This window comes from Osmerus eperlanus, chromosome 7 (genome assembly GCF_963692335.1).
Source record: "Osmerus eperlanus chromosome 7, fOsmEpe2.1, whole genome shotgun sequence".
NCBI lineage: Eukaryota > Metazoa > Chordata > Actinopteri > Osmeriformes > Osmeridae > Osmerus > Osmerus eperlanus.
Window position 1 is genome coordinate 12,059,503 of NC_085024.1, and position 25,938 is coordinate 12,085,440.

At 44.1% G+C, this 25,938-nt stretch overlaps 1 protein-coding gene across 1 annotated transcript; it reads right to left on the bottom strand.

Moving 5' to 3' along the window:
• Nucleotides 1-9,912: 9,912 nt before the first annotated feature.
• LOC134023823 (immunoglobulin superfamily DCC subclass member 3-like) lies at nt 9,913-24,851 on the bottom strand. The gene is made up of 15 exons (XM_062466181.1): nt 24,726-24,851; nt 24,561-24,594; nt 20,984-21,289; nt 19,817-19,961; nt 19,563-19,693; nt 19,179-19,316; nt 18,895-19,053; nt 13,370-13,535; nt 12,933-13,183; nt 12,454-12,618; nt 11,962-12,150; nt 11,669-11,785; nt 10,822-10,951; nt 10,361-10,513; nt 9,913-10,172 (listed from the first exon to the last, which is right to left on the bottom strand). The coding sequence occupies exons 1-15, from the start codon at nt 24,849-24,851 to the stop codon at nt 10,109-10,111; spliced, it is 2,274 nt and encodes a 757-aa protein (XP_062322165.1). The 3' UTR covers nt 9,913-10,108.
• Nucleotides 24,852-25,938: the final 1,087 nt, after the last annotated feature.

Here is a 25,938-nt window from a genome sequence, read left to right on the forward strand (position 1 = left end):
ATACAAACACACAGACCATTAGTATGCCAGAGTCCACCTCAGCATGCTCTTCTTGATTTTGTGGATTCCATGGTAACCTGTTCCATAGTTGACGTCTAATCCAGTGATTCCAGAATTAGCTGTGTGCTGTGACATGTGCACAGCCTCTACATATACAATATCTAACAGAGTTGAATACATCTGCTGTTGAAAGCAAATCTGAATTTGTTTATATCTTGTTTATAATAATCCTATCCATTATTATACACCGTATTAGAATTGGGAACCCTTAAGTGAATACAAATTTGTATATGTGCAATCATGCAAGTCATGCAAGTCTGTGAAATCTGGAATGCGCAGTTTGGTATTTTTTGTTGTTGCTTTGTGGCACATTTCTAAACACAGATTCAGCAGCCAACTTCAAAATGTTGCTCAGTTTAATGATAACATGTTGGACCATATCAGTGTCTTTTAAGAGCTAATGGTAATTAATGGATGCTGATATTACGTGTTTGAGGAACGACTCGGGCCATTTGCTTATTCTTCCTTATCAACCCCCTGCAGAGAGAGCATGGCATGGGTTCCATCATTATACAGTCGTCATCAAACGGAGAACGTGGAACCTTGTCTTAATAACTCAGCATGGTGCCACACACCTCACAATCAAGCTATACATCCTTCTCCCTTCAATAGAATAAGTAGCATGCTAGTCAAGCTAACTGAAATACACTGGGCATTTTTAAAATATGAATAATAATATAACCAGACTTCTTCAAAGCTAATAGAAAGTTAAAAACAATTTAAAATCTTCATTCTTTTTTATTCTTTATTTTTGTATTTTAAAATGACAAATACTGATTTGGATCTTTTTATGTGTATTTCACAAGCTTCCTCGTTGATACTTGATAGGACGATAACAAAGGTGGAGATTCGGAAAGCAAGTGAGGAGGCTGATTGCAGGTGCAGCGCCATGTGTAACTGAAGAGATGGGGATGTGGGAAATGCCGGAAAAGTCATAATCATTTACATTTTACATTTAGTAGACGCTCTTATCCAGAGCGACTTACAGTAAGTACAGGGACATTCCCCCCAAGGCAAGTAGTGAAGTGCCTTGCCCAAGGACAAATGTCCTTGTTTGCCAATTAAGTAAAAATGTTCAGGCACCCTGGAGAAGACATCACACCAGAACACTCAAGAGGTTTTCTAATGTGACGATGGTGATGTCCATGAGATAAGGAGGAAATGCAAAATAAATAACACAATTAGAATATGCAAATACGATATCAAAGAAGTGTTATCGATGCTCAGAAAATGAGTTATTTAAAAAGATTTGTGGGCATTATTTGATTTAGTATTATCATGCACGGTGCTTCAATTAAATATGCTGAGAGCCCTGTTTTTTTCATGGCTTTTCTCTGCTTTTTAATGATCTAGGGAAAGATTATCCCTGTTCGTTGCCACTGAGACCACAAAACCTCAAAATATAATATTTTCATACAGTAAGCGCATGCATGTTGTATGCCAGTTTTCAGTAAAATTCACCTCTGTTTTGTTGCGATTGCCCTTTCTACATTCCCAATAATTGCAAAGGTACTGTAGGTGTCAAAAGTAATGACCTTGCACCCATGGGCCCCCTGTAAGATTGCGGCAGTGAGGTGGCCCATTTCTCTTGGTGAGAGAGGGGTCGGAGATATGGATCTGTGTTGGCTTAGGAGGGTTATTCTTGGAACTCAACCGGAGATAAACAGAGGACCCTGTCCTTTACAAGAACCTGGAGATGGAAAACAGTGAACAGCTGACAGGGGGTCTGAAAGAGGGGCGCAGCTAGAGATTGTCTTCCACATGACGTGTTCAGAGGCACTAACACACAGAGCAGGATCAGAAGAAAAGGATTTATTTTCTATTGACGGTGGAGATGTCGAGGCTGGGTGGATGTGGATGTGTTTGCGTGCGTATATGTCTGTTAATACTATAGTATTCTCTGCACTCACTGCCTCTATTCACAAATGCATAATAGGCAAAGTCATGAGGGCTGACATCAAAGTGAAAATCAATAACGTCACAAATACTTCTGTACTACTGCACACCAAGGTCCGGTGAACAAAAGGTCAACATTACAACAGCAGACGAGGGAGAGGATCCTGTTACCTCCACACACCCTTGCTCTCTGTTCAGAGGTTACACACCACAAACACTCAAATGACCCACACCAGACAATAATAAAACCCCTCTGAATCCTGGCTTATCTGTAAACAAAGAACACCTCTTTAGTTTCCTTTTTAGTCAACTGTCAAATGGCAACATGATACATTGTGTCAACACACTCTGGTATTGGAGGTATACTGTACGTATATATAAAAAAAACTGTCTGGATGACAGAAGCCATCTAAAGGGATGGTTTGGTCAAGGATTTTGTGTTTTTTCAATGATCTTGGAGGATGAACATTTCGGATTCCGAATCAATCTCTGCAATGTCTTATTATTCTCATTCCCATCCAAATAAAAAAAGCCACTGGGCTGAAACATCCAGCACTATACAGCAGCATTGGACTTGGGGAGGTGTTGTGCCTTTACTGCTGCAGTCCCTTGATATTTCACTGGGCCATAAGCTGCACTGGATGCTGTCAGAAGTAATCACACTGGCAACAGCGGATCAAATGAATGCCAGAATGAAGCTACAATGACAGGGCAGCCCCATGGGAAGAAGAAAGGGCTGGAAGGGAAAATAAGAGCCCACACTCAAATTGCCCTCCATGCAGTGGTGGAAATCTTTACCTAAGAGACATGAACACAAGCTTGGTTTCGTCGAGAGGACACATGATCGAAGGCATTTTCTATTTTGTTATCTGACTTGGCAGTTTGGCCAATTACCTGCCAGGTGAGGAAAATTTGATTTGACACATTTCAAGTTACATTCAGGTGTTGTGGTGGGTCTACTGCACATACAGCTACTGTATCTCATGACTGTATTCAGTCATGAATAAAAGATGGCTGCCCCGTAATGTAATTTTGCCAGCACTGCACCATTTTCACTCATAAACAATATGGTGATAAGGATACACACTTTTGACAACTGATACCAAAAGCTGACACATTTCTCAGCCAGAGTAATTTACTCCTTCAGACACAATTGGATAAATTAATTTGTGTATTTTGAAGAATATGCAGGTATGTGGCAGGAAGTAACAACCTATTAGGGGAGTCAGGTGGCTGAGCGGTGAGGGAATCGGGCTAGTAATCCGAAGGTTGCCAGTTCGATTCCCGGTCATGCAAACTGACGTTGTGTCCTTGGGCAAGGCACTTCACCCTACTTGCCTCGGGGGAATTTCCCTGTACTTACTGTAAGTCGCTCTGGATAAGAGCGTCTGCTAAATGACTAAATGTAAATGTATTAAACAAGGCCTCCATTAAATGATCCCAAAAATGCCCAGCATTGTTTTGGTTGACATTCTGCTCTGTCCCTGGGAGATAGAAAAGTATTGTGTGCCATGCTCATGCTGACGGTTCAGATAATATCCCACCTTGGCGCAGAGCTGAAAGCAATTAGGTTCATCCGTAGGTAATTGAATCGGTAAATGACCTGCAAGCCAAGATTAGACTCTAGGGTTTTATCACCAGAAAGGATTTAATTTGCGGTAGAACCAAAATGAACTGAAGGTGAACAACTTTGGATTTGTGTTATTCCCCGTTTAGAGGAACTACGACGGTTTGTTCATCAACAGTGACAATTGTGTCACCTAAAATATGACAACATACAGTTCTTAAGGACTTCTTACCTGCCTCCAGCACTAATTTGATCAAAAGTTCCTGACTGCATGATGTAGAACTGCATCTGTATGAAGGCATATGACTATGATTCATTATGTAAAGGTATCATTCCAACAGCTGAAATCTACTATAAACAAATCAGCCCAGAGAGGCTTAACGTTAAGGGAAAGAGCTTCAACATGAAGAGGCATCCATTCAAAACTATAAGGATTTAGAATATGAGATATGAGATCTTAACTTCCCCTTTGTGGTGCTCTACTTGTTTTTTTTTTCTTCATTTAAATGTAAGAATAATATTATCTTCAAAGATCCCCATCTCATCTGCAAGTGCATGCTGTGATTTTTCAGTTATCTCCCAAGGATAGCATCTCTTCTGTAGGCGTGTATATGGTGGTGCATTGCTGTGATGTATAGTAGACAGTAAACCCCAAAAGCCTCCAATATGCTTCATTATCTCAGTCAAGGGTGGTGTCCCTTAGGAAAAACAACTGCACACTTTTTCATCACAAATGCAAATGATTGGCATTCTGACTTCCGACCCTTGGTAACAACCAACAGTAAATTTAAGCGTGAATGAACATGGAGGGATCTTTTTTTTAAGTAAGAAATACATGAAATACAAATTTAAATAATAAAATAAATTACTTTCACAAAATGCAGAATTTTCATTTGTTTACCAGTTATCAGTTGCTAGTGTTACTGGTTATATTGTACTTGACCAGACCTTCAGACGAAGACTGAGTTAGCGGAATATGATCTCAGTTGATGTCGTCTTGTCTAGATTACTTTGCACCAAATAGATTGTAATGACTGTTTCACATTGTGTGGATCCCTCAAGTGTATTTATAGCTTACTGAATAATTAATAGGATCTCTGAATGTGTAGAAAGGAGGAGGAAGGGAGTGGAGATGCAGGGTAACGAGGCAGCAGTTTACCTCAGGGCTAACAAGACCATCCTATTCCCTTTACCAGGGAATAGGATGACCAATCCAAACTATGTATTTAATTCCTGTTTTAACTAAATAACATGTTCCATGGACATAGTTTGAACCCATGTAAAACAAAGCACAGTTTTGTTAACATTAAACAAAAACAAAATCCTAAACTTGCTAAATTAGCACGTCATCAAACAAAAAAAGAAAAGAAAGTAATTTCTTTTTTACTGCAATTTTGGGGATGAGACCAAAAAAGCATGTCCGCTCATCAGTCACTTGGTCTCTAACTAGTAAAAAGTGCTGTGTCAGTATCTCGAACCTTGGCAAAAGCTTTTCTGCTTGCTTTTCTAGACAGCATTAATCAGGCTTGCCAGCAGGTGTTATCAGGTGCTGGCGCTATGGCTTGGGCTCCCCAGGCAGAGAGGGACTGTGTGTGTGAATGTGTGGGCAGACCAGTTGATGCCAGGAACGATGCATCCATGTCAGCTCTGGGGCAGACTGGCAAACAACTGCATTGCAGACAGCATCTGTGATAAACAGTCAATTTGTGTCCAAAACTGGATTGACACAACATTACTGTTCAATTGTTGGAATTTGGAATGTTCTTGTAGGTTCAATATTTGTGTCACTGTTAGCCGAATTTAATGAAATGAGCACCTGGGGCTAATCTTGCATTAGGCCAATAAAGCCTACTTGTTCACGAAAGGCACACTTTTGTTAAGCAGTTTTCTCAAAAAAAGTGTAATGTGAACCCCAAGTAGATTTTAATCTGTGTTCATATTTAACATTTTAATCATACCATTACTTTTGGGACTCTGATATTTGTAACTGTGGTGCAAGTTAGATTAAATACTGTTACATCTTTCATTCAAACTCTTCAAAGCTGTTGAGAAACTAGAAGCTGGATTTGACCTTTAAATAATCTAAAAAGTCTGTGTTATAGTTGGCATTGTAAATGAGAACTCATAAAACACTGTGGTCTACTTTAATGGTTTTAGTTTTATTTGGTTTTCAGGTGTCATTTCATGTGAAAGAAAGAGAAACAGAAATAAAAACAGGCATGTTGTTTCAGATGGCGTATTTCAACACTCATATTACCCAGAGACCCACAGTATGGAATCAAAGACTACAACCATAAACTAGGTAATCTCAATCCTGGTCGTTTCTGTTCAATGAGCATTGGCCCATTGGTACAGTGGAAACAACAACAATAACATGGAGTCCAATCGAGGTCTCTGGTTATGCCTTGAATAGTTTTTACATGAAGTCTCCAATTCTCTCCTCTGGTGTGGAACCAGTTTCTAAAAGCAATTTAAAGCTTTGAGTTTTTTAAGTATGACACACAAAAATGTATGGTTTAAAGAGAAAAGAAAATTGTGAACATTAAAGCATCACTTTTCTCATTGGTTCTAGCATCCATTCACTATTTCTCTACATTTATGTTTTACTACAAGGGCAATAGTTTAGCAAGAGGTAGGTTGTGTGTCTGGCTTTGTGAAATAATCGATAAGTTCAATGCAGTATTGGTTTTACAAAAATACCTAATAAAAATGTATTATTTGAAATACAAGTATTCGATTTACTGTACAAAAGCATAGTAATGCAAAGTAAAGTTGCATCTGATCAAGGTATGGACTAGAGTACACAACAGCTGTGTAGAATATGGCTTAGGAATTATCCTATATGGCTTACTATGGTATGGCTAGTGTCCATCTTGAAAAGTTAACTTAAATAACATGGTACATACTTTATAGGAAAATAACATAATAGGTCATTAAAATGAGAGTTCTGACAAATTAAGCTAAACGTTTGTAAAGTAAGACTCTGAAATATTCCTCCATCCTAATACTGCTTGTGACCCTACCCTTTGCAGACAACACACCATCCTTTTCAAATATTTTAGCCAACATTTTCACATCATTCAACTAGATAAGAATAAAAAGTAAATAAAAATGAAAATCAGAGGAAGGGAATAAAAAAGGGCAATACTTATAATATTAATAACAATAATAATGACAGCTTTTGAAAAATATTATTATTAATAGGTCTTAATTTTGGCAACATTTCCAATACACAGCAAGACAGCAGTAAAAGGAAAATCCATTAATGAAAAAAATGTTCTACAAAAAGAACAGCCACATGTATCCTCATGTTTTTGTTTAGCTCAAAGAAATATTGGATCTGAAGTTATGTCTCTAAAGTCAAATTATAGTATCATGACAATGTTTTTTTTTTTTTATTGCCTTTTGGTATCACATTTGTTTCAATTAGAAAAAAAATCACAAACAAATGTGTTTGTGTATTAAATGAGGTATTCACAGTAGTAGTGAAGGCAGTGGTGAATCCTGGGCAACTGACAGTTGTGCTGTAACCTTGAACACTGTGAGGCGGATGTGTTTTCTCCTCTTGTTCAATACTTCGTCTTATACAAGCAGTGTAACAAAAGCTGCACAACCACTAGAAGTGTAGTCTAGTCATTTACAGCCAATACAATTTAAGAATTTGAATATAACATTCACAAAAACATTGAGAATAAGTGGCTGCACATGTTCATGGTTTACCAACTGTCAGTCAGTCAGTGAAGACGCACATACTCTATGAAGATATTTAAAATGTATGTGCTTAAGTCATGAATATGTAACTTGAATTTATCTGAATATACAGTGTATGCTAAAATAGGCAAGAGGTATTTGGTTATAATAGTATTTCTAAAATTCGAAAGACAGTTATTTGGCAATTTCAACTCCATTTAGTTATAAAGAGAGATCTTCTTGTAATAATATATGAAAATATATATCCCATTTTCAAAGCAAAATGTTCCAATGAAAGCAAAATAAATGTGGCATTCCTATTTAGGTCTGCCAGTTAAACACAAGAAAACCAACCTTGGTACTTTAGTGTGATAGGAAGTATACTATTCTTGTTGTTTACTGTTTACATTTTGGCTCACAGTCCACTATTCTGTTGCTTTAGGGACAATTGGTTTGTCTTGTTTTAATGGCAGTCCATTTAAACAGGAATCCTGTTGGTAACATTATTTCACCAATAACAGACCGGTAATGAAGATAAAGAATGAAAACCGTAACAATTTTAAATCTTTGGATATCGTTCCACTTGGTTTTCATTGAATATTTGGAAAGTTTGGTTGAAACAGAAATCTACAGGAGAAAGCTAATATCGTGCCATGTAAGTTTTAGAACACATATTGAGGCAAAACAAAAATAAAAAAAACTGTAGGTTTAACAACCTTCAAAGTAATAGTAGGTTTTGATGATGACAAAGGCTTCACAGGCACCGCAAGCCAATCACTTGTTTGGTAATGGAAAGCTATCTGTAAATGGCCATCTCTGAAACAAAACACATAAAAAGTATGCAGAAAAGGGCAAGAACCTGTTAAGTTCCTTCCGTTGAGCTCAAACGAAACTTGGGCAGGTTCAATAGTGTCCATACTTTTCGGCAAGGCTCAAAATAACTAACGTGTTATTGTTATCTGTTAACCATGTCTCAGGCATTCAGTGCTTGCTTCCTGATGCACTTTTCCATGTCCTTTCTCCCCTGGTGAGAAGTGAGACGGTACGAGGTTACCAGAGGTCTTGGAGCCATAAATGGTGTCTAAACATAGACCGACTCTGCTCTCATTCACGGAGGACACATGTTATTCCATCACTCTGACAGTGCTCCACAGCTCGGCTTGAAAAGCTGTCTGACATCAAAAACAGAGCATGCTCCATAAACTGGTTGGGAACCTGTGGGTTGGAGGTAGAGTGAGGGTGTCCCCAAATCACCATTGGGGTGTGGAGATGTAAAGGCTTGACACTGTCCACATCAAATGTGGATAGTTAAGGTTTGGGCTAGTTGGAGCGAAGCCGTTGGGGCGAAGATGGAAACATTCATCAGGTTGAAGCTCAGTAGTTGACCATTACAGGTTTTACAGTTGGCAGTAAAAAAAAATGCAAACAAAAACAGTAGAGAACTGCCAGGCCACCCTGAACTTGGTTTGTTCCATGAACTTCCACTTCTTTGTGACAACGTGGGGCGAACCAAGTACATTTTGCAGGGGGTTGGGGGGGGCATCATGACATACAATCTCTTTTCGAGGATTCCTGCTTTTCTCGACAGCAAGGAGGGTTGAAGGTTTGAGGCAGTGTAACAAACTTGACAACAGGGAGTGGTGGGGACCGGCACAGGACACTGGCACTGACACCCAAATAGCAAAGGGGGAAAGTGGGCACACAAGTACCCTTTTGGTTTTGAGGTAGGTACGCTTGACCAGCAGCACAACAGGCAAAATGGTTACCTTGATAGCTCCGGCATTTCTTGCCAGGCTGAGGTAGCTATCTTTGGAGGTAGAGAATTTTGGTGGGGACGCAGTAGGGGGGGAAAATTGAGGAAAGGGGGGAAGGAGAGGGTTAAAAAATGACTTATTCTCTGGTTCCTACTCATCTGCCTTGAGGCTAACTTGGTGAGACAAACAATCAACTCAGTCAGGCTCAGTAAGGCTGAATAAGAACACGCTAAGTTGCCCTAAGGTACTAGCTGACCTCAGTGAAAAGATACATAACGAAAACACCTCCTCGTATTCGCTTGGTGAACAGTGAACTCACTTTGGCTATGGGCTCAATATCATTATATTGAGTCAACATGGACTTCTCAGCAATAGCTCTCAACACCTAATAATCTAAAGGTCATGTTCACTGTTCACATTGGTCAAAGGCCTCAGTGTATCTGTAGTTTGGCTGAACCTGAAACATGGCACCGTTGGCAATTAACTTAAAAAATGACATTAAATTAAGCTGAACTAGAAAGGTTTTGGTTTAGGAGGAACCATCCTTGGCAGTTGGGTAACAAGCTATGTTAACAACGATAACAAGCAACCCAGCTAATGTCTAATACCACACAGGGAATACTACTTTCTACTAGAAAATGAGTACTTTTCTGTACTTTTAAGTAATTTGTACTAATAAAACCAAGTAATTAGTAGAGATCAAGATATGAGACACTGTGAACATGTGTTGGCACATTCCCTTCTGACTATTGGTATATATATGAAAGTAAACAAAAATGTTGCTAAGCTTTGGTTTGATAAGAACATTTCTAAGGAAGGTAACTAAGTAATTTGGGCATTTAACAGAATAATATCAGCAAATGCAACACTGAAGCCACAGTATGTTAAGACTTTCCTGTGTGGTAAAATACATTCAACAGATGTCCTTAGACATGCTCACGCTCTCTCAATCTCAAACTGAATTTGAACCACTCGCATTCATAAAAAGGACTAGGGGCTTGTAGCTGCTATTAGGCAGACTATGGCTAAGGCTTAGGCAGGCAGGCTGGGAGTAGGAACCATTGAACCGTCAGCCATTTGTTTCAGGGGGAAGGGAAGAGGGGGGCAAGGGGAGGTAAGTGGAGGTGTGGTTGTGTTTGCTTTAGCCGGTGCCTGTGCCAGGCTGGCAGGGGGGGGCCTGCTCTACGAGGATGTGACACTGAGCTGGAGGGGCGTGTTCAGCCCCCACGACCATGACTGGTGCAGCGGAGTTACATCTCTGCAGGAGGGAGAGAGAGAGAGAAGAGGGTCGTTATTTTTAAGGGTGATGGTAACACGTCTGATGGAAGTGTGTAAGTGTGTGTGTAAGTGTGTGTGTAAGTGTGTGTGTCTTTGATTCTCTTCATGCATTAGCCTGTCAGAAGAGCTCACCTGAGGCCTTAACTCTATAGCCTCGGGGATGCGGATCACCCCCTCTTTGGGGACAGCAGCCCTCTGTCCCACGTCACCCCGGTCCCCTCCCTGTGGAGCCCCCCAGCTGTCCTGGGTCCCCTTCCTACAGAAGAAGCTGGGGACCGAGAAACGTTCACACATCAAACTGTAGCTCGAAATCTCGAAAATAAAATACATCCTACAGTATACTATGGCAGTATACCACTTCCCAATGCATGGCAATATTTCCCATCCAATGCAAATATATAGGAGTTGTAAATAAGGCAATGTACACATATATACATACACACAAGGGGTTGCTAGGGCTTTTCTCAATATAATCCAGTATATATTGTATATGGTTTTCTTATGGGGGGAAAATGTCACTATAAAAGGCTAGGAGACTGTAACTGCCAGAAGGTGCTTAATGTGACCAAAGTTTACCTGCGTCTGTAACCAAACATGAGGAAGAGAACACAGAAGATGATGCAGGCCATGCCGATGTGGATGCCGACCACAATACCCGTCATGGAAGCATCCGTGCTCTGCCCGCAGTTACAGGGCGCCTGACCACCTGTTCATACACACACACACGCACACACAGGCACGCACACACAGGGATACAGGTTAAGCTTTTTCAAGGGTACTTTGAGAACACAGTGCAATGCAACACCAATGATCTCCAGTGTAGATGCTGGTAGAACACACACGCAAACCCAAGCACACACACATTGCAAACATATATGTCCTCCGACGAGAACAATAACGCATTTGCATTTGTAGATAATCCAGTAAGCGCAGAGTATAAAGCCAATCATTCTCTCCAGACACTGGCTCTGTGCATAATGGCACTGAAGTAGTTTTCCATTTCAACTATCAACCTTCCAATTGTACCGCATAGCATACCCGCACCCCTGCCTACCCTCCTGTGCTACGGTGGTCCAAACTACGACTGGCGCTCAGCAGACAAACACTTATTGTAATGAGGTGTGTTTGGAATAAGCGGACATAAAAACACATTCTTTCTCTGTGAAGCATGTCCTTGAGGTCCTGTCTCAGACACACACCACAGCTGTGCAGACACACGCTGAGACAAGCAGGAGAATAACGAGCTGGAGAGGGAGTGTGGGTACTCCCTAACTGCCACACCGGCCAGAGCAGCACACCATCTGTGTGCTGCGCTGCTCCGTATTGCCTCCCAGTGAGAAAATGATGCATTGCAAGTCAACGAGGAACCACCATGAGGTGTGGTCAGGATTCTAGTGAACGACTGTAGTTTTCCGGGTCTTACCGCCACCGTTCTTGGCGCTGGTACCACTCTCAGCCAGTGAGACCAAACGCTTGTTGGCTGAACCATCCCCGTTCCCGTTGAAGGCCACCAACTGGATCTCGTACACAGCGGCAGGTTCTGAAACCAGGAAATCAATCATTAAAAGTGAGTAAAAAAATACATTCTGGTGACTAAATAACAGCACAATGAAGGGTTATAGTTACGGTTAGGACAACGTTATTTATAATGACTTACTTTCAATGATTTCATTTTTGAAAAAATTTGGAGCATGCAAAAGAGCTGTTGTAACAAACCTAGGTGGGAGATGGTGTGGGTGTTGATGTGGCCGGGAAAGACTTCCTGCCCCTGGAAGTTGGGCTGGGGGACCTCGCGGTAAGCCAGCTTGAAGCCTTCCACCTTGCCAGGCTTACTGGGCAGCTCCCAAAACACCTGCATGGCTGTCTTGTTCAGAACCTTGGTGAAAAAACTAGGAGAACTGGGGACTGTGTGGAGAAAGAGGGAGCCAGAAAGAGATAGTGGGAGGTAGAAATAGAGAATGAGGATAATTGAATTAACATCTAAATGCTTTGATACTTCTGGGAGACAGGAAACTGTGAAAAAGCTGTTCGTTTCCAAGTGCTTAAGCATAAAACATATTTAAGGAGGAGAAAAGAGAGAAACAAAAGACAGATAAAGGTGACCTAGATTTTAAAATAGAGATGGAAAATAACATTTTGTTTGAAAAAAGGCATTATTTCTCCTGTCCACATTTAATCACATTCTCAGTCACATGAAAAGTGACTTACCGCCCCCTAGTGTTGTGGAAATGACAGTGCTGGACTGCTGACTGGCCCCCAAGGGGGAGTAAGCCTTGAGGTAGATGGAGTAGGTGGTGGCAGGCTCCAGGTTAGCGAACTCATGCTGGAAGGTGGTCTTACTGACAGCCTCCTGCAACTCTCGGCTGTCTGGCTCTGAATGTGAGGAAGAAATTGTGTCAGAGGTAGAGTTCATAACAACAGAGATAAAAAAGTTTTTTTCCCCAGCAATGTGACAAAGTTTAAAATATCCTGGTGATCTTAGACGGACCATGTTCGTAACAATCGCACTGTTTAGGAATTGGAGCACACAAATAGCAGTGATATATTATCTTGTAACATCATCAGCTTTATACCTGTTAACAACAATCCTAAGAAGCCCCAATCTACCGCCATGGTCTGTCATCACTGTTTTGTGGTGATTCAGTAAGTCATAGTAAACGAGATAACACGAGCAAGCGTCTCCTCACCTCCCAGCATGCGGATGTGCAGCACGTAGCCAATGATGCCGTCGGTGACCTCGGGGGAGGGCTGAGCCCAGCTCAGCTGCAGGCTGGTGGAGGACAGGGGTGTGGCCTTCAGGTCCTCAGGTGCCTCGGGCAGCTCGGTCGACTGGGTGATGGCCAGGCGGGCGCTGGCCTGGTTGGTGCCGGCGCTGTTCTCGGCGATGCACTGGTAAATGGCCTCGTCCTCTGAGGTGATGCGTGTCACCGCCAGAGTACTGCGGGGGGGGAGGTAGAGGGAGTTGACGAGGAACGTTCTTTGAGTAAATGAGCGATGACACTTGTGTGGTGTTCTATCAGGAGGTGTTCTGTCTTTACAATCAAACAAGCGTTCTACATGAAGTCATGGTTCTATAATCCTGCACTGCAGCTCATGCACAAGGAAGCAACTATCGTTTATGGACCTGTTGTTGTTGGTGAGCTTGACGTTAACACCGGGCGTCAGGATCTTGCCGTTCTTCAGCCAGATGAGGTGTGGCTCAGGGACGCCCTGGGCGGTGCAGGTGAACACAGCGCTGGCCCCTGCTGGCCTGGAGACAGACTGCGGCCACTGCAGGAACTCAGGAGGAGCTGGTGAGGAAGAGGGAGAGTGAGTTCCTCCCGTTTCCTTGGCTTTTTACCAACCTGGCTTTTCATTGATTAGTATTTTAAGTATCATCTGATGAAACGAAAGTATTGTTAGAACGTGACTTCCAAATAAGTGTTACACCAAGGGCACAGAGAGTGAATGTGAAGGCACACATGTTTATGTACACACGGAGGCTGACAGAGTGGCGATATAGTTAAAACTTGTAACTCAAATTTGGAGCCTAAGGAGCAGTGATTGCTTTCCACATGGGGCTGCCTCCAAGTTCCTTGTCCTTCTGCAGTCTCCTGTCTCTTGTAGTTACTAGGAGTGTCCAGTGGAGGGCAGCACTGGAGTACTAGCATTGAACTTGACACCATGACCATGACCATGCTGAGTGACTGAGAGGTGAAAATTAATGAAACTGTCTGCTCAGGTTTTTCATTTCCCCGTGGAAATGAAAAGGTGTAACACAAAACTTATTTTAAACCTCCTCTGCAATACATCCATAGTCTAAATGGCACATACGCCCATAAAATGGACCTCAGGTATTGTGAGTAGGGCTGCGCCACTTCATTTAGTTGGGTCTATGGAGTGGATTCAATGAGTATATGTTTGTGGAGTACGTTCATGTTTTGCTCAGTTAAACCAAGAACAATAGCCAAACCACAAGCACTGAGTCTCAGCATTGGAACAACAACACACAGCCGTGTTCTGGGGTCTGACGTAGACCAGAACAAGGCATATGCCTAAAAAACAAGTTCATGACCCGTGACAGCCGCGTCTCGTCCCCAAATTAAAGCGACACCCCTCTTCAGGCCCTCTCTGCAGTGACAGTGTAAGGGGACAGAGAAGGGGGACAGATGCAGTCTCGCCACCACCCTGCCCTCATATGGGACACAATAGCACGTCTGCGTCGCAAAAAACCTGCGCCCCCCCCGCACCCATCCGCTCCTCTCAGCATCTCATTAATCTAACGTCACCCCCCATCACCCTCCTCTCTCGCTCTCGTAAAAATGAGCTTGCTCACAAACCCATTGTGATGTCTCTGAGAACAGTCCAAGGAGAGATTGAGGGGGGGGGGGGGTTCCAGGGGCCAAAGGGCAGGGTGCACGGGAGGGAGGGAGTGGGGGGGGGGGGGAAGAGGAGGAGGGGTGTCCAAGGAGGAGCCCGTGTGAAAAGGGGAGCCATTAATCAATCGCAGGCATGGATTTTATTTCACGATGGGCCCGTGGGGGCCTCAATCTCTTTCATTAACAGGAGAGGAAAAATAAAAGCCCTGTAAAAGATTTAAAGGGAGTAGCCCTCCGCCCTGAAATACAGCTTTGGTTCCTCACAGACTTATGCCTAGTCACTGCTGTGGTTTAGAACGCTTCACAGGCTAGTTTAGGGAGACTGATATGGCCGTAAATGTGTCAGGGGTACTATATCTTTGCAATAACCGCACCTTGTCAGTATTTTCAGGCCATCAAAACTGTTACTGAGAGATAAACTAGATCTTAAACACAGGGCCTTGGAAAATTGAAGCAGTCAGTATGGACAGTCTGACAACTGCCACTCTCCACAGTAACATACACCAGCCACCCCTTATACCTAAAGTGACAGTGAAAGAGTGAAGCAGTGTGTACATTTCACTTCAACCAGAAGCAGTTTGGAGAGCTCAAATTGAGTCGAGTAAACCACTTAATGGCGGTTGTGTGTGTGTGTGTGAGAGCCTTGGTGACAGGGTCATTGTCATTGTCACTGTGTTTGCAGATGGAGCCCCCCAGCTGTCCCAGGACTAGCCCACTGAGGAGGGGTGGGGTAGATAGGGGTAGGGTGCAGGTTCACCCTCTCGTGGGAGTGAATAGGTCTAGGGTGTGTGTGTTTGTGTGGTTGGTAGGTAGGCCCGGCAATCAATCTACCCCTAACAACCCCCTTTCTCTACTCCCCATGAGCTGGAGAGCACTTCACACTTGAACTTGTGAGAGCCAATTTATCAAGAGTAGATGGCTATTCAGACAAACACAAACCCAAGTTGTTTTTCCAAACGGGTTGGTGTTTCTCATTTTGCTCAATAAAGCAGCAGGAGAGAGCCGAGGTAAAACGCTGTTCTGAGTTTTTCATTCTCTGTAGCTTCTTCTCTGTGGCCCTGCTTTCTTTGACAACAGTTCTTCCCGACTGGCTCTGAAAGGTCCCAATGCTCCCTAACTTCTGTTTGAAACTAGAACCAAACATATCTGACGCAGAAAAATCTAGATTTTTATACCTAGTTCATCAGGTGTATCTGAGATGCACTGAGACTACATACTACTAAAAAAGGGTAAAACACAGATGTGAATGCAATTCTATTGTAGAGAACTTCTATACATTTTCTAATTGCAGTGGTTTACAATCATAAGTGATTGTTTGGACTTGTCAAAGGCAGGTTCTCAAATTATGTGTGTGTTCATCAAGCTATAGTGAATTTATGTTCCTGTCAAATGGACTTTAGCACTGCACATCCTATTGTATAATAGTCACTCTAAAACATGTGGTCTTCCAAGCTCTGTCGTGAGAACCACCCCACTCCCAGGTCTGAATCCAATTCCACATGAATTTCCCTGACCTCACGAAACCATATGCACAATATATGCACATAATATTCAAATGTGTGAATGAGCAATGACTCCCTGAACTCCCTATGCATGAGGATGACGACCAAAAGCCATGGGAATGGCCCCGTTCCTAAAGACCTCCCTTAGAACTAAGCTGTTGTGTACACACAATGCCCGCCGTGTTCCATTGTCGATCCTCAGCCTCTCCTTGTCCCCCCCTGCCACTCAGTGTCCCCTGAACCTGGCCTTGCCTCTGTCTGTCACTAGCATCTGGGACAGAGACAAGTGTCCCCACAGGGCAGCGTGCACATGTATGTGTGTGTGTCTCACTTTTCAATCAAGGTTTGTCAATCAAAGCCTACAGCCTCCAGCTTCAAAGCAGAGCAGTACTAGTTTGCCACGGCTGCATCACAGCCTCTTCTGCTCGCTGCCTCCGTAACTCAACGCCCCACCCCCCAACCTCTCTCACGCATCATTTCCGGGGGGGTCTGTTGGGAGAGGGGTCAGGGGTGGGAGGTCAAGGGTGATCCTTCACTCTGACACAATTATTCTGCTTCTCCCCAACCCTTCTCTCCTTCTCAGCTAGTGTTGTTGGTTTTACTTGGCTACTAGGATGACTTTGAATTTTAACACATTTTTATAAATAAAAAATCTACACATTTTCTTTGTCATTCTTTTTTCCATTCTTTATGTGTTTCCCTTGGTTTTATCCAGCCTATGTTACTACATCTTTTACTTCAATCGCTCATTTCTTTCAATCTCACTTCTTTCCCTTGTAAAGTACACCACATCTATATCAATGTACAGGTATGCTATAACTCTTATTGTATGTGTATATGAGATAATTGACTATAATGTACAACATAATTCTCTCTCTTTGGATATTTCCCTTACAGATGGTGGCTAACCATTGTCTGAGCCTTGTCTACATCCGTCCAAGTCACTTTGTACTCCATCCTCCTTCCTCCCCTCCCCACCCCCTAACCCCCACCCCCTAACCCCCACCCCAAGGCCACAAATGAGGTTGGGGAGAGAGGACAGATAAGGGTTAGGGGGTGGCCAGACGCGACCATGGAGATGAGGCCATCCTGCGATATGCACTAGCAAGCCCAGATTGACCCTAGATTTGACTGCCAACTTAATGACAAAGGGTGCAGAGAAGCAGTGACTGGTCAAGTTCAAGTACAGTTAGTGAACTTCTGAGATCCTGGGATGGACTGACACAGATGGTGTATGGAGGACAGAAGGATATGGAGGGCAGGGTCACACACATATTTACTGCACACTTCAGATTCACATATTAAATATAAGTGTAATAAGTGGCATTTTTTGTAAGATAAAATGTTTACTTATCAAATCTGCATTGTAATCAACTTAAATCTTCCAGACAAAAACCATAGCCCGTAGTTTCTATAAATCATGTGCAGCATTTGATCTGATTCTGTACAGAATCCCATAAAGCGAGGCTGTAAACAAATAGTAATTTGTGTTGGACTTTTTGTTTATATCAAAAGGGCGGGGGGGGGGGAGTGGTCAAGTGAGCACCTTTGTCCTGTTTCCAAAGTCAATCAATAAATGAATGAATATATTAGAGCACCAAGCCAGATTGTGATGGAGATAGAGTGGATGGATAGGCAGGTATTGATTGAGCAGGGTGGAGGGAACTGTAATCAACCATATGTTGAGAGCCTGAAGCCGTTAAGTCCTGGAGCAAACACACTTAAGCATGTTCACTCAATGTGTGTTCAGAGAAACAGGGCACAGATGTTATCAATACAAATTATCATTCTGTATATGTAAATACATTGCTTTGAGCACTATAACAGAATTATAACATTATGTATGTAGGGTTATGTTTTTTGCACCTTTGCAGTGAGAGTGTATCTGATTTGAAACATTGGTCAAACAAACAAAGCCAAAGAATTGTCTCCTTTGTCATGAAGCGAAAAGGCAGATCAATTGTCGAATATCTTTGAATGGAAGGAGGCTGGGGTTTGGAAACTACAAACGCCGCCAAGTCCATTATCCATATCCAGTGGGGCCCTCAATATGATATCCAGATCACATTAGAAAATGGCCAGTAGCAGGTTAGAAAGCCCAAAGGCCCAATCTGAACTGAGGTCAGAGGTGACTAGAGCAGGGGTATGGGTCCAGCTCACTCTGGAGGTCACGGTCACATCCAGCAAAGGTTAACACAGTCCGACCCCCCCCATACAAAAAAAAAACTCTAGCCACCTGCCACACACGCAAACACATGCTGGATCCTCCTCCTCATTACTTACATCTCTCCTCCCTCCCATCCCCCATCTCTATCCTCTCTCTCACACACACACTGGCTGAGTATTAGGTGTTCCCTTGAGGGACCCTGGGTCAGGGAGATGGTCTATGGAGGTGGATGGGGAGGTGGGTGGTTGACTGCTTTGCTTCGAGGGGGGCTGGGAATAAGTGTTAGATGGAATATGCTGGACGAAGCTTTGTCAAAGCTGCCCTGAATTGTGTGTTGTGTATGTGTGTGTGTGTGTGTGCGTGTGTGTGTGTGTGTGTAGTGTAGTGTAGGTGTAGACCACTAGATGTATTTTCAAAAGAGAATTTCCCAATTAACAGCAACAAAAACAATGACAAACAAGGAAGGACTAGTAATCTAGTCCTCTTAATCTGGCCTAGTGATCCATATGAAGTGTCTAGTGGTATTCATGCTAAATGCATCTAAAATGTGATCAAGTACAGCAGCCCTTTTACGAGGGTTCCTCGTGTATCTCTAGCTCATTTGAAGTGGTTGAAGCCTCACCTTGCACCACCAGTCTGCCCAGCGCGGTACGCCTCATCCTGGTGCCGGGGCGGTTGGCAGAGCACACGTACACGCCTGAGTGCTGCAGGGTGGCATCGGAGATCATCAGGTTGCCCGTTCCGAGCACCTGGATGCCCTCCACCCCGATGGAGCGTCCATCTGGGGTCAGGAACGAAGGAGGAGGGAAAGCAACATGTCATTGAGGAGAGTGTAGAGGAACGCATCCGTCAGGACAGAAAGTGACTCATCGAATGCATCGGATAACAAGAATGATAAGTGTTTACCCAGGCGACTCCAGGATACAATGGGTCTTGGGTTGCCAGTGGCAATGCACTCCAAGATGGCGGTCTGGTGAATGGTAATGGTCAGGTTCTGGGGACCTGACAGGATCACAGGCTCCTTGTAGATCCTAGGGGCTGCCACTGACGGGGGGGGGGGGGGGGGGGGGGAAGAAAGCAAGAGAGAGAGAGAGAGAGAGAGAGAGAGAGAGAGAGAGAGAGAGAGAGAGAGAGAGAGAGAGAGAGAGAGAGAGAGAGAGAGAGAGAGAGAGAGCAAAAGAGAGAAAAAGAAAGAGCGAGAGCGCGATAATGACAAAGGTCAGATTCTGCAACGTTAAAGGATTTGAAGATGATTTTGGATGGTCCATCCACACAGAAACACTGTCTTACCAGTGACAGTCAACTGAGCCTCGTGACTGTAGCGTGTGTTAGCGATGTTGATGGCAACACAGCGGTACACGCCACTGTCTTGTCGCCTCACTCCAGTGATCTGCAGGATTCCATAGGGGAGGAGGGTGTACCTAGGTCCAACAGAAAGAGGTCAGATATTACATGGAACGGTTGCTCTTGTATGAATGTGGAATAGGAATTTGTAGATAATGACAGTGTGTGTGTGTGTATGTGTATGAGTGTGTGCGTGTTACCTCTCGTCGTCAGTGTTCAGGGTAGTTCTGTTTCTCTCCCAGGTGATGTTAGCCTCTGGGATGCCATTCACCACGCAGGCCAATCTGGCGACTCCGCCCTCATCCACTATCATCGACTCTGGGTGTGTGTGGAATTTAGGGAGAGCTGTTTGTGTTAGAAAGAGAGAGAAAAGGAGGAAGAGACACAGAGATAGGGTAAACAGAAGGGAGGAGAGCATTGGAGAATGAGAATTATAAAATTATTCTTTCATAACATATGACAATTTTTTTCTTTTTTCATTCTCAATGTCCAAACACTGAAAAATAGATCTCCTTTGAGACCTCTCTCTGATTGGCTTTGAGGAATAGCCAAACAACCAGGTCAATTTTGCAATCAATACCGATCATTACAAAAGTGGAGGCATTCTTCTTAAATGAAATTGTATCACCATGGTAACCCATTCGGCTCAAGGGCAGCACCACCAATCCTCACTAGGGCTATAATTCCAACTCTTTACCCATAACCCCCTGCCCTGCACCCCGCCCCCTAACAACACATGCTCGTTGGCCACTTCTGGTTTTATTTGGCCAGAGGGAGGGGTCAGGGGCATGAGTGAGGGAAAGGTCGTTCACTCAGAGGGGGGTTTGGGGAAAAGAGAGGCGGGGGCTGAGGCTATTAATGTCCAATCCCAACTAGGGGGCTGCAGAGACTAGATAAAGGGGGTCGGTGGTGGGGTAAAACCGTCAGGTATGATTTAAATGCACCCTGGGCAGTGTTGAATAAAACACATACTGTACACCAACACATAAAAAGGGATTGACCAGCATGGGAGCTAGTTTTACAGGGGAGATGAATTGCCCACCTCAGTGTGGAGCTGGTAACATAAAAAAGGACAGGAGACATTATGTAGTTTCCATGTCTGTTGGTTCCACAACCATCTTTAACGACCAGCCTTTTCTGATTTAGTGTGTGGTTTGTAAGGGTTGTATTGAAATGAATCTTTCAAGAGTTCAGTCTGATAAAGGACAACTTTATGACTTTGTGTAAAGGACACGTTTGCTAAGATTTACATTTTATTGAAAACACGCAAATACTTATCCTTTTTTTACATCCTCATCGTGGATGCATTCGTTATTCCATTTGTGTATACAAATTGGTGTGTGTGTGTGCGTGTGTATACCACTTACATGCCAGCTGCACCCGTGCCTTGCGGCTGATCAGCATGCCGTAGCGGTTCTGGGCGGCACAGTCATACTCGCCGGCGTCCGTCTCATTGCTCTCCCTCCTCTTGGAGAAGTTCTTGATCAGAAGCGTGCCATTGGCCAGCACGCTCGCCTTCGGGCCTGTGGGCACGGGCCGGCCGTTACGGCGCCAGGTCACCGAGATCGGCCCCTCGCCTTCCACCTGGCAGTCCAGCATCAAGGGACGGTCTCGCACGGCGATCACATCATTCGGCTCCTGCAGGAAGGCCAGCTCAGAAGCTCCACCCAGAACTGGAAAAGAGAGAGAGAGAGAGAGAGAGAGAGAGAGAGAGAGAGAGAGAGAGAGAGAGAGAGAGAGAGAGAGAGAGAGAGAGAGAGAGAGAGAGAAGGTAAAGTTTAGAGGTGTGGTCACTTTGGTAAATCCTCAGATTACACATGGTGATGGTGATGATGATGAGGAAGAAGAGTGAGAGAGGGGGAGATGCATACTCACAAAGATTTCACGAGCCGGTGATCCTCGGACTGAAGTCACCGATGATGACGATGATGATGAGGATGGTGGTGATGATGATAAAGTGTTGATGGAGAAGACAAATGTCTTGGAGGAGCAATCATTCACAGGAGACAGAGGTGATGTTTTTCAGACTTTGATACAAAGATGAGATACCCCCAAGGATAACAGCACGTTCACTGCTACTGAAACAGTGGCCACAGCACAGAAGAGTTATTGCGAGAGAAAAAAACACACTCTAAAACAGTGTGGTCAAAGACTGTTGTGAATCAACTCACAGTCAATCGGACATAAATCTCCGCCGATGCTTTAACGATCCCAGAAACGAAGACTCTTAAAAAAACGGGACTCAAATCAACATTATGACCTCCCACCAAACTACAAATCAAAGAGTGATTCCAGAACACTCCATGCAGGCGGCCAGAGGGATGTGTTTTCCACATCTATGGGCTAGCTTTACGATATGAACTGGTAGGAGTAACAGTGCTGCTGCAGCTACACAGCACTAACCTCAGATATATTAGAACAAGGCTGAGGTGATGGTCCTGACTCATAAATGCTGAGAGGACTCCATTTAATGACAATCACTCCGCGTTAAGGTGAGGTAGGAGGTGAAAGGGATTATGTTCAAAGATGGCCAATGAGGACACGGAAGAACGCTGATGTCACTGACGTAAATGATCCTTTTCCACTATCAATGACAGTTAACAAGATGAGTTTCCTGTCTTGCAATGTCTTACATCACCTCTGTGGCAATAGATTACCTGTATAGTTAGCAGGTTTAGTAGCTTGACATACAGGAAACATTCATGTTCAGTGTATATGGTCTTGTAAGGCTGGGTGTCAACCTGCCCCCACCTCTCACATGCTAAAATCTGGAGTTGCTTGACAGGGTCTCAACTTGATGGCTCTCACACCCCATTGTGTAACTTACTGTAACATTGCTAGTCATATGTTGATAAGTAAGGATCAAGATTTGGTCTGATTGGTTGTTCTTGTGTATAAAAGGAATTGCGAAGCATTGTTCTGTGGATTCTTGATATCCTGAGAGCTCCTCAGCTCTGGCTTGTCTATCATTCTATTTTATTTCATTCATTTGCAATGTTATTAAAGGTTTATTTGATTTACATTTAGTCATTTAGCAGACACTCTTATCCAGAGCGATTTACAGTAAGTACAGGGACATTCCCCCGAGGCAAGTAGGGTGAAGTACCTTGCCCAAGGACACAACGTAATTTTTCACGGCCGGGAATCGAACCAGCGACCTTCGGATTACTAGCCCGGTTCTCTAACCGCTCAGCCACCTGACTCCCTATTTAACCTTACTTTGACCATTCTTGCTCAAATTTAACCCATAGAGTCAAATGACTGTAATTCCATTAGTATTGGCATTATTTGGTTCATGTTATTACACTGTTCAGTTTCTCATCTTCCTTTAAATCATAGTATTAGAGAATAGTAGAATTAGTTTAGGTTGTTTGGCCAAAATGTAACCCCCTACAGTCTTTTAAATACATTTATAAGAAAGACTGTTGAAACCCATGTAAAACAAAACCTTCAGTATTTTACCTCAGAGGTGAGGTGAATGTTTAGAAAACAAATCCTACACCAGGAAAAAGTGGTTCCCAAAACCAAGACATTCATAAGATTTTCATTGTTAATATATTCATTATCTCCTTTTTTCTGCATTGAATCAGTAGGCCAACTGAACTGCATTCTCTTATTGTCAAGTAAAACACCTGGCATGATGCCAAAATGGCAAGAAGCCAACACCTTATGCGAAGTAATTCGTTGGGATTCCTATACTTTGGTGACCAACAAAGGACTTGGATCCCAACCCACTCACCTCTGGTGTGTTGGACAAACTCCAGGCCCTCGTTCCCTTCATAACACCTTAATTACAGCTGAATAGCAGGGTTGTTAATGAAGGATTAACAGGGGAGTAAGGGTGTGTTTGGGATTCATCCTTGGCTGGGTTTTTACAGGCTGCAGGGGAGAAATCACACACTGATAAATGGGGAGTTTCATTGAGGGAGCGCGGACAGCGTGAAGCCCTAACTCTTCCCCTACAATGACGCTGGATGAAAAGTGGGAGTCGCTCCCTCAGCCGAGAGCAGCCCACACTGTGAGCACTGGTGACAGCTTCATTCTCCAGCAGAAACGGTGTGTGTGTGTAAAGAGAGTCATCAGAGTGAACAAGTGAGAAACAAGGGCGCAGAGGGAGGGGACGGGCCAAAGCCAGGCTGTGGAGAAGTCTGCCTGGGGTAGAGTTTTCCGAGGGGTGAACTTGCACTTGACTTTGCTCTGGCTTGATTGATAGCTCTGTTAGTTAGCTACCCTTCCCACATCAGCACCCCTACACCCACCCCACCACCATTCTTCTTTTCACAATACCCTACCCCCCCACAAACCTCACCCCCCCCCCCCCCCCCAGAACACACACAATTCATCCCCCCAAAACTGCTTCCCACAATAGAAGTGAATGCCGGGGAGCCATTGAGGCAAGAGAGAGCTCAAACAATGGCAGAAGTGGAGAAGAGGGGGGGTCAAGTTAGGATGACTTCAATTGAGTCTGGGTGGAGGACTTGTCTAGTGATAGCACCGCTCCCCGACACCCTCTGCCCCTGTAAGTCATCACTCACTCAGGCAGACTGAACATCTGCCCCCCCCCCCCTTCACTCCCACCCACCCCCGGTTCCTCACAGTCCCTTCTGCCCCTCCTGCTTTTTAACTTGAACTTGGAGGTGACTTTCCCATGCCACCCCCATCGCTCAGTCGCCTCTGGACCCCTCGTTGACGTCGCCGACACGCCCGTCCCCTATTTTCCGCACCATTTGAAGGGGGGGGACCTCTGCATTTTCATGATATTTTCTATCCCCCAATTCTCTCCTTCCCCCCTGACCCCTTTCTGATGTCCCAATCCCTCGTTCCCAGCTGTTCCAGATAAAGAGAACAGAAAGTCACGAGACGGAAGAAAAGGCTTCGCACCATTTCGGCCTCTTGAGTTTATGCAGCGACATGTGAAAGGGAGACAGGCCTCAAGCCCCTGACGTCTGGACTGGGCTCCTTTCACCTCACGGAACATCTACAATGAACACAGGCCCAGACACAACACCACAACAACCCCTGTAAGCAGCAAAACATCCCGCCATCACAACCCAGCGCCCGGCAGCTGCTCTCTCTCTCTCTCTCTCTCCCTCCCCTCCATTCTCACACTCCTTCTTCCTTCACCCCTCCATCCGCCCTTCTACCACCCGAACCCAAGCCATACTCTTCTACACACATCAGTCCATTCAGACCCACTAAGCGAAAAGCCCCAATCTTGGCTATGCTCCAGCGCATGCTGTGCGACAGCAACCAGTTCCAGTTGTGGTTTTGTTTGTCTAATTAGCCTCCCCCTTCTTACTCGCTGAGCCTTCCCCCTTGAATCCTTCAATCTACACTATCTCACTTACAAACTCAATCTGAGGGGCCAATTATAGGCCATTCACTATTCACTTTCCTGCCTGACACTTTGCCAGGCGTTCCTCGTGAAGTATTTGATCTGTTCCAAACCAGGAACTATTCCAATACTAATCAGACCATATTATGTCGCCAGCAGCAACCATGAAAGTTCTCCCTCGTCTAGCTATACTTTCATTCCCCCAAATGATATTATTTATTTGGAGGCTCATGCAATGACAAGTGTTTTCCAGATATGTATACATACTGTACATGTACATCATGATTTGAGTCAGTGTGCTATTCTGGGCTGAGATGCATCAGATGAGGTAGAATGCACATTGCATGTTCAACATGGTCGATTTTCACACCCTCTCATGCCATGAAGCCAGGTGAGGACCTATGGACTTCTACACAAACACTCAATATTAGCTGTGTGACTGGAGCCGACAGAAAGCCAACCAACCTCCCTTATATTCTGCTAACTACAAGCTGAATACCCCTGTGTGGACCAGAGGATGAGAGACAGGCCTTGCTCTCCCAGCTACACCCCAGGACTGCAGCATCCTCTGGGGTAGATCACAGGCACCGAGACCCAGGGCCTCAAATCAAAAGCATAACCGTACTTCCAGGACCAAGACACACTGCCTAACACAGCACCCACTGGGACAATAGACCTTGGGCCTTTGTCAGTTCAATCGGCTTCCTCTTGACAGTGTTAAATCTCCACGGTTGGACATGGTGCCGTGCTTTGTGTGGGATCTAAAGAGGGAAGGAGTGGATTAAGGGATACCTGGAGCTAGTGAGGCTGTGGTGGCGCACAGAGAGTGAGATATCAGTCACAGGGACTAAGGATTAGATTAATGTCGGAACTGGTGGGTCGAAGCATGGGATTAGAGCTACCTGGGGACTTCCACACTGGGGCTGTGAGAGAGTGTGTGATGTAAGTGGAGAGCAGGGGAGTGAGTTAAGACTGAACAGTGAGTGA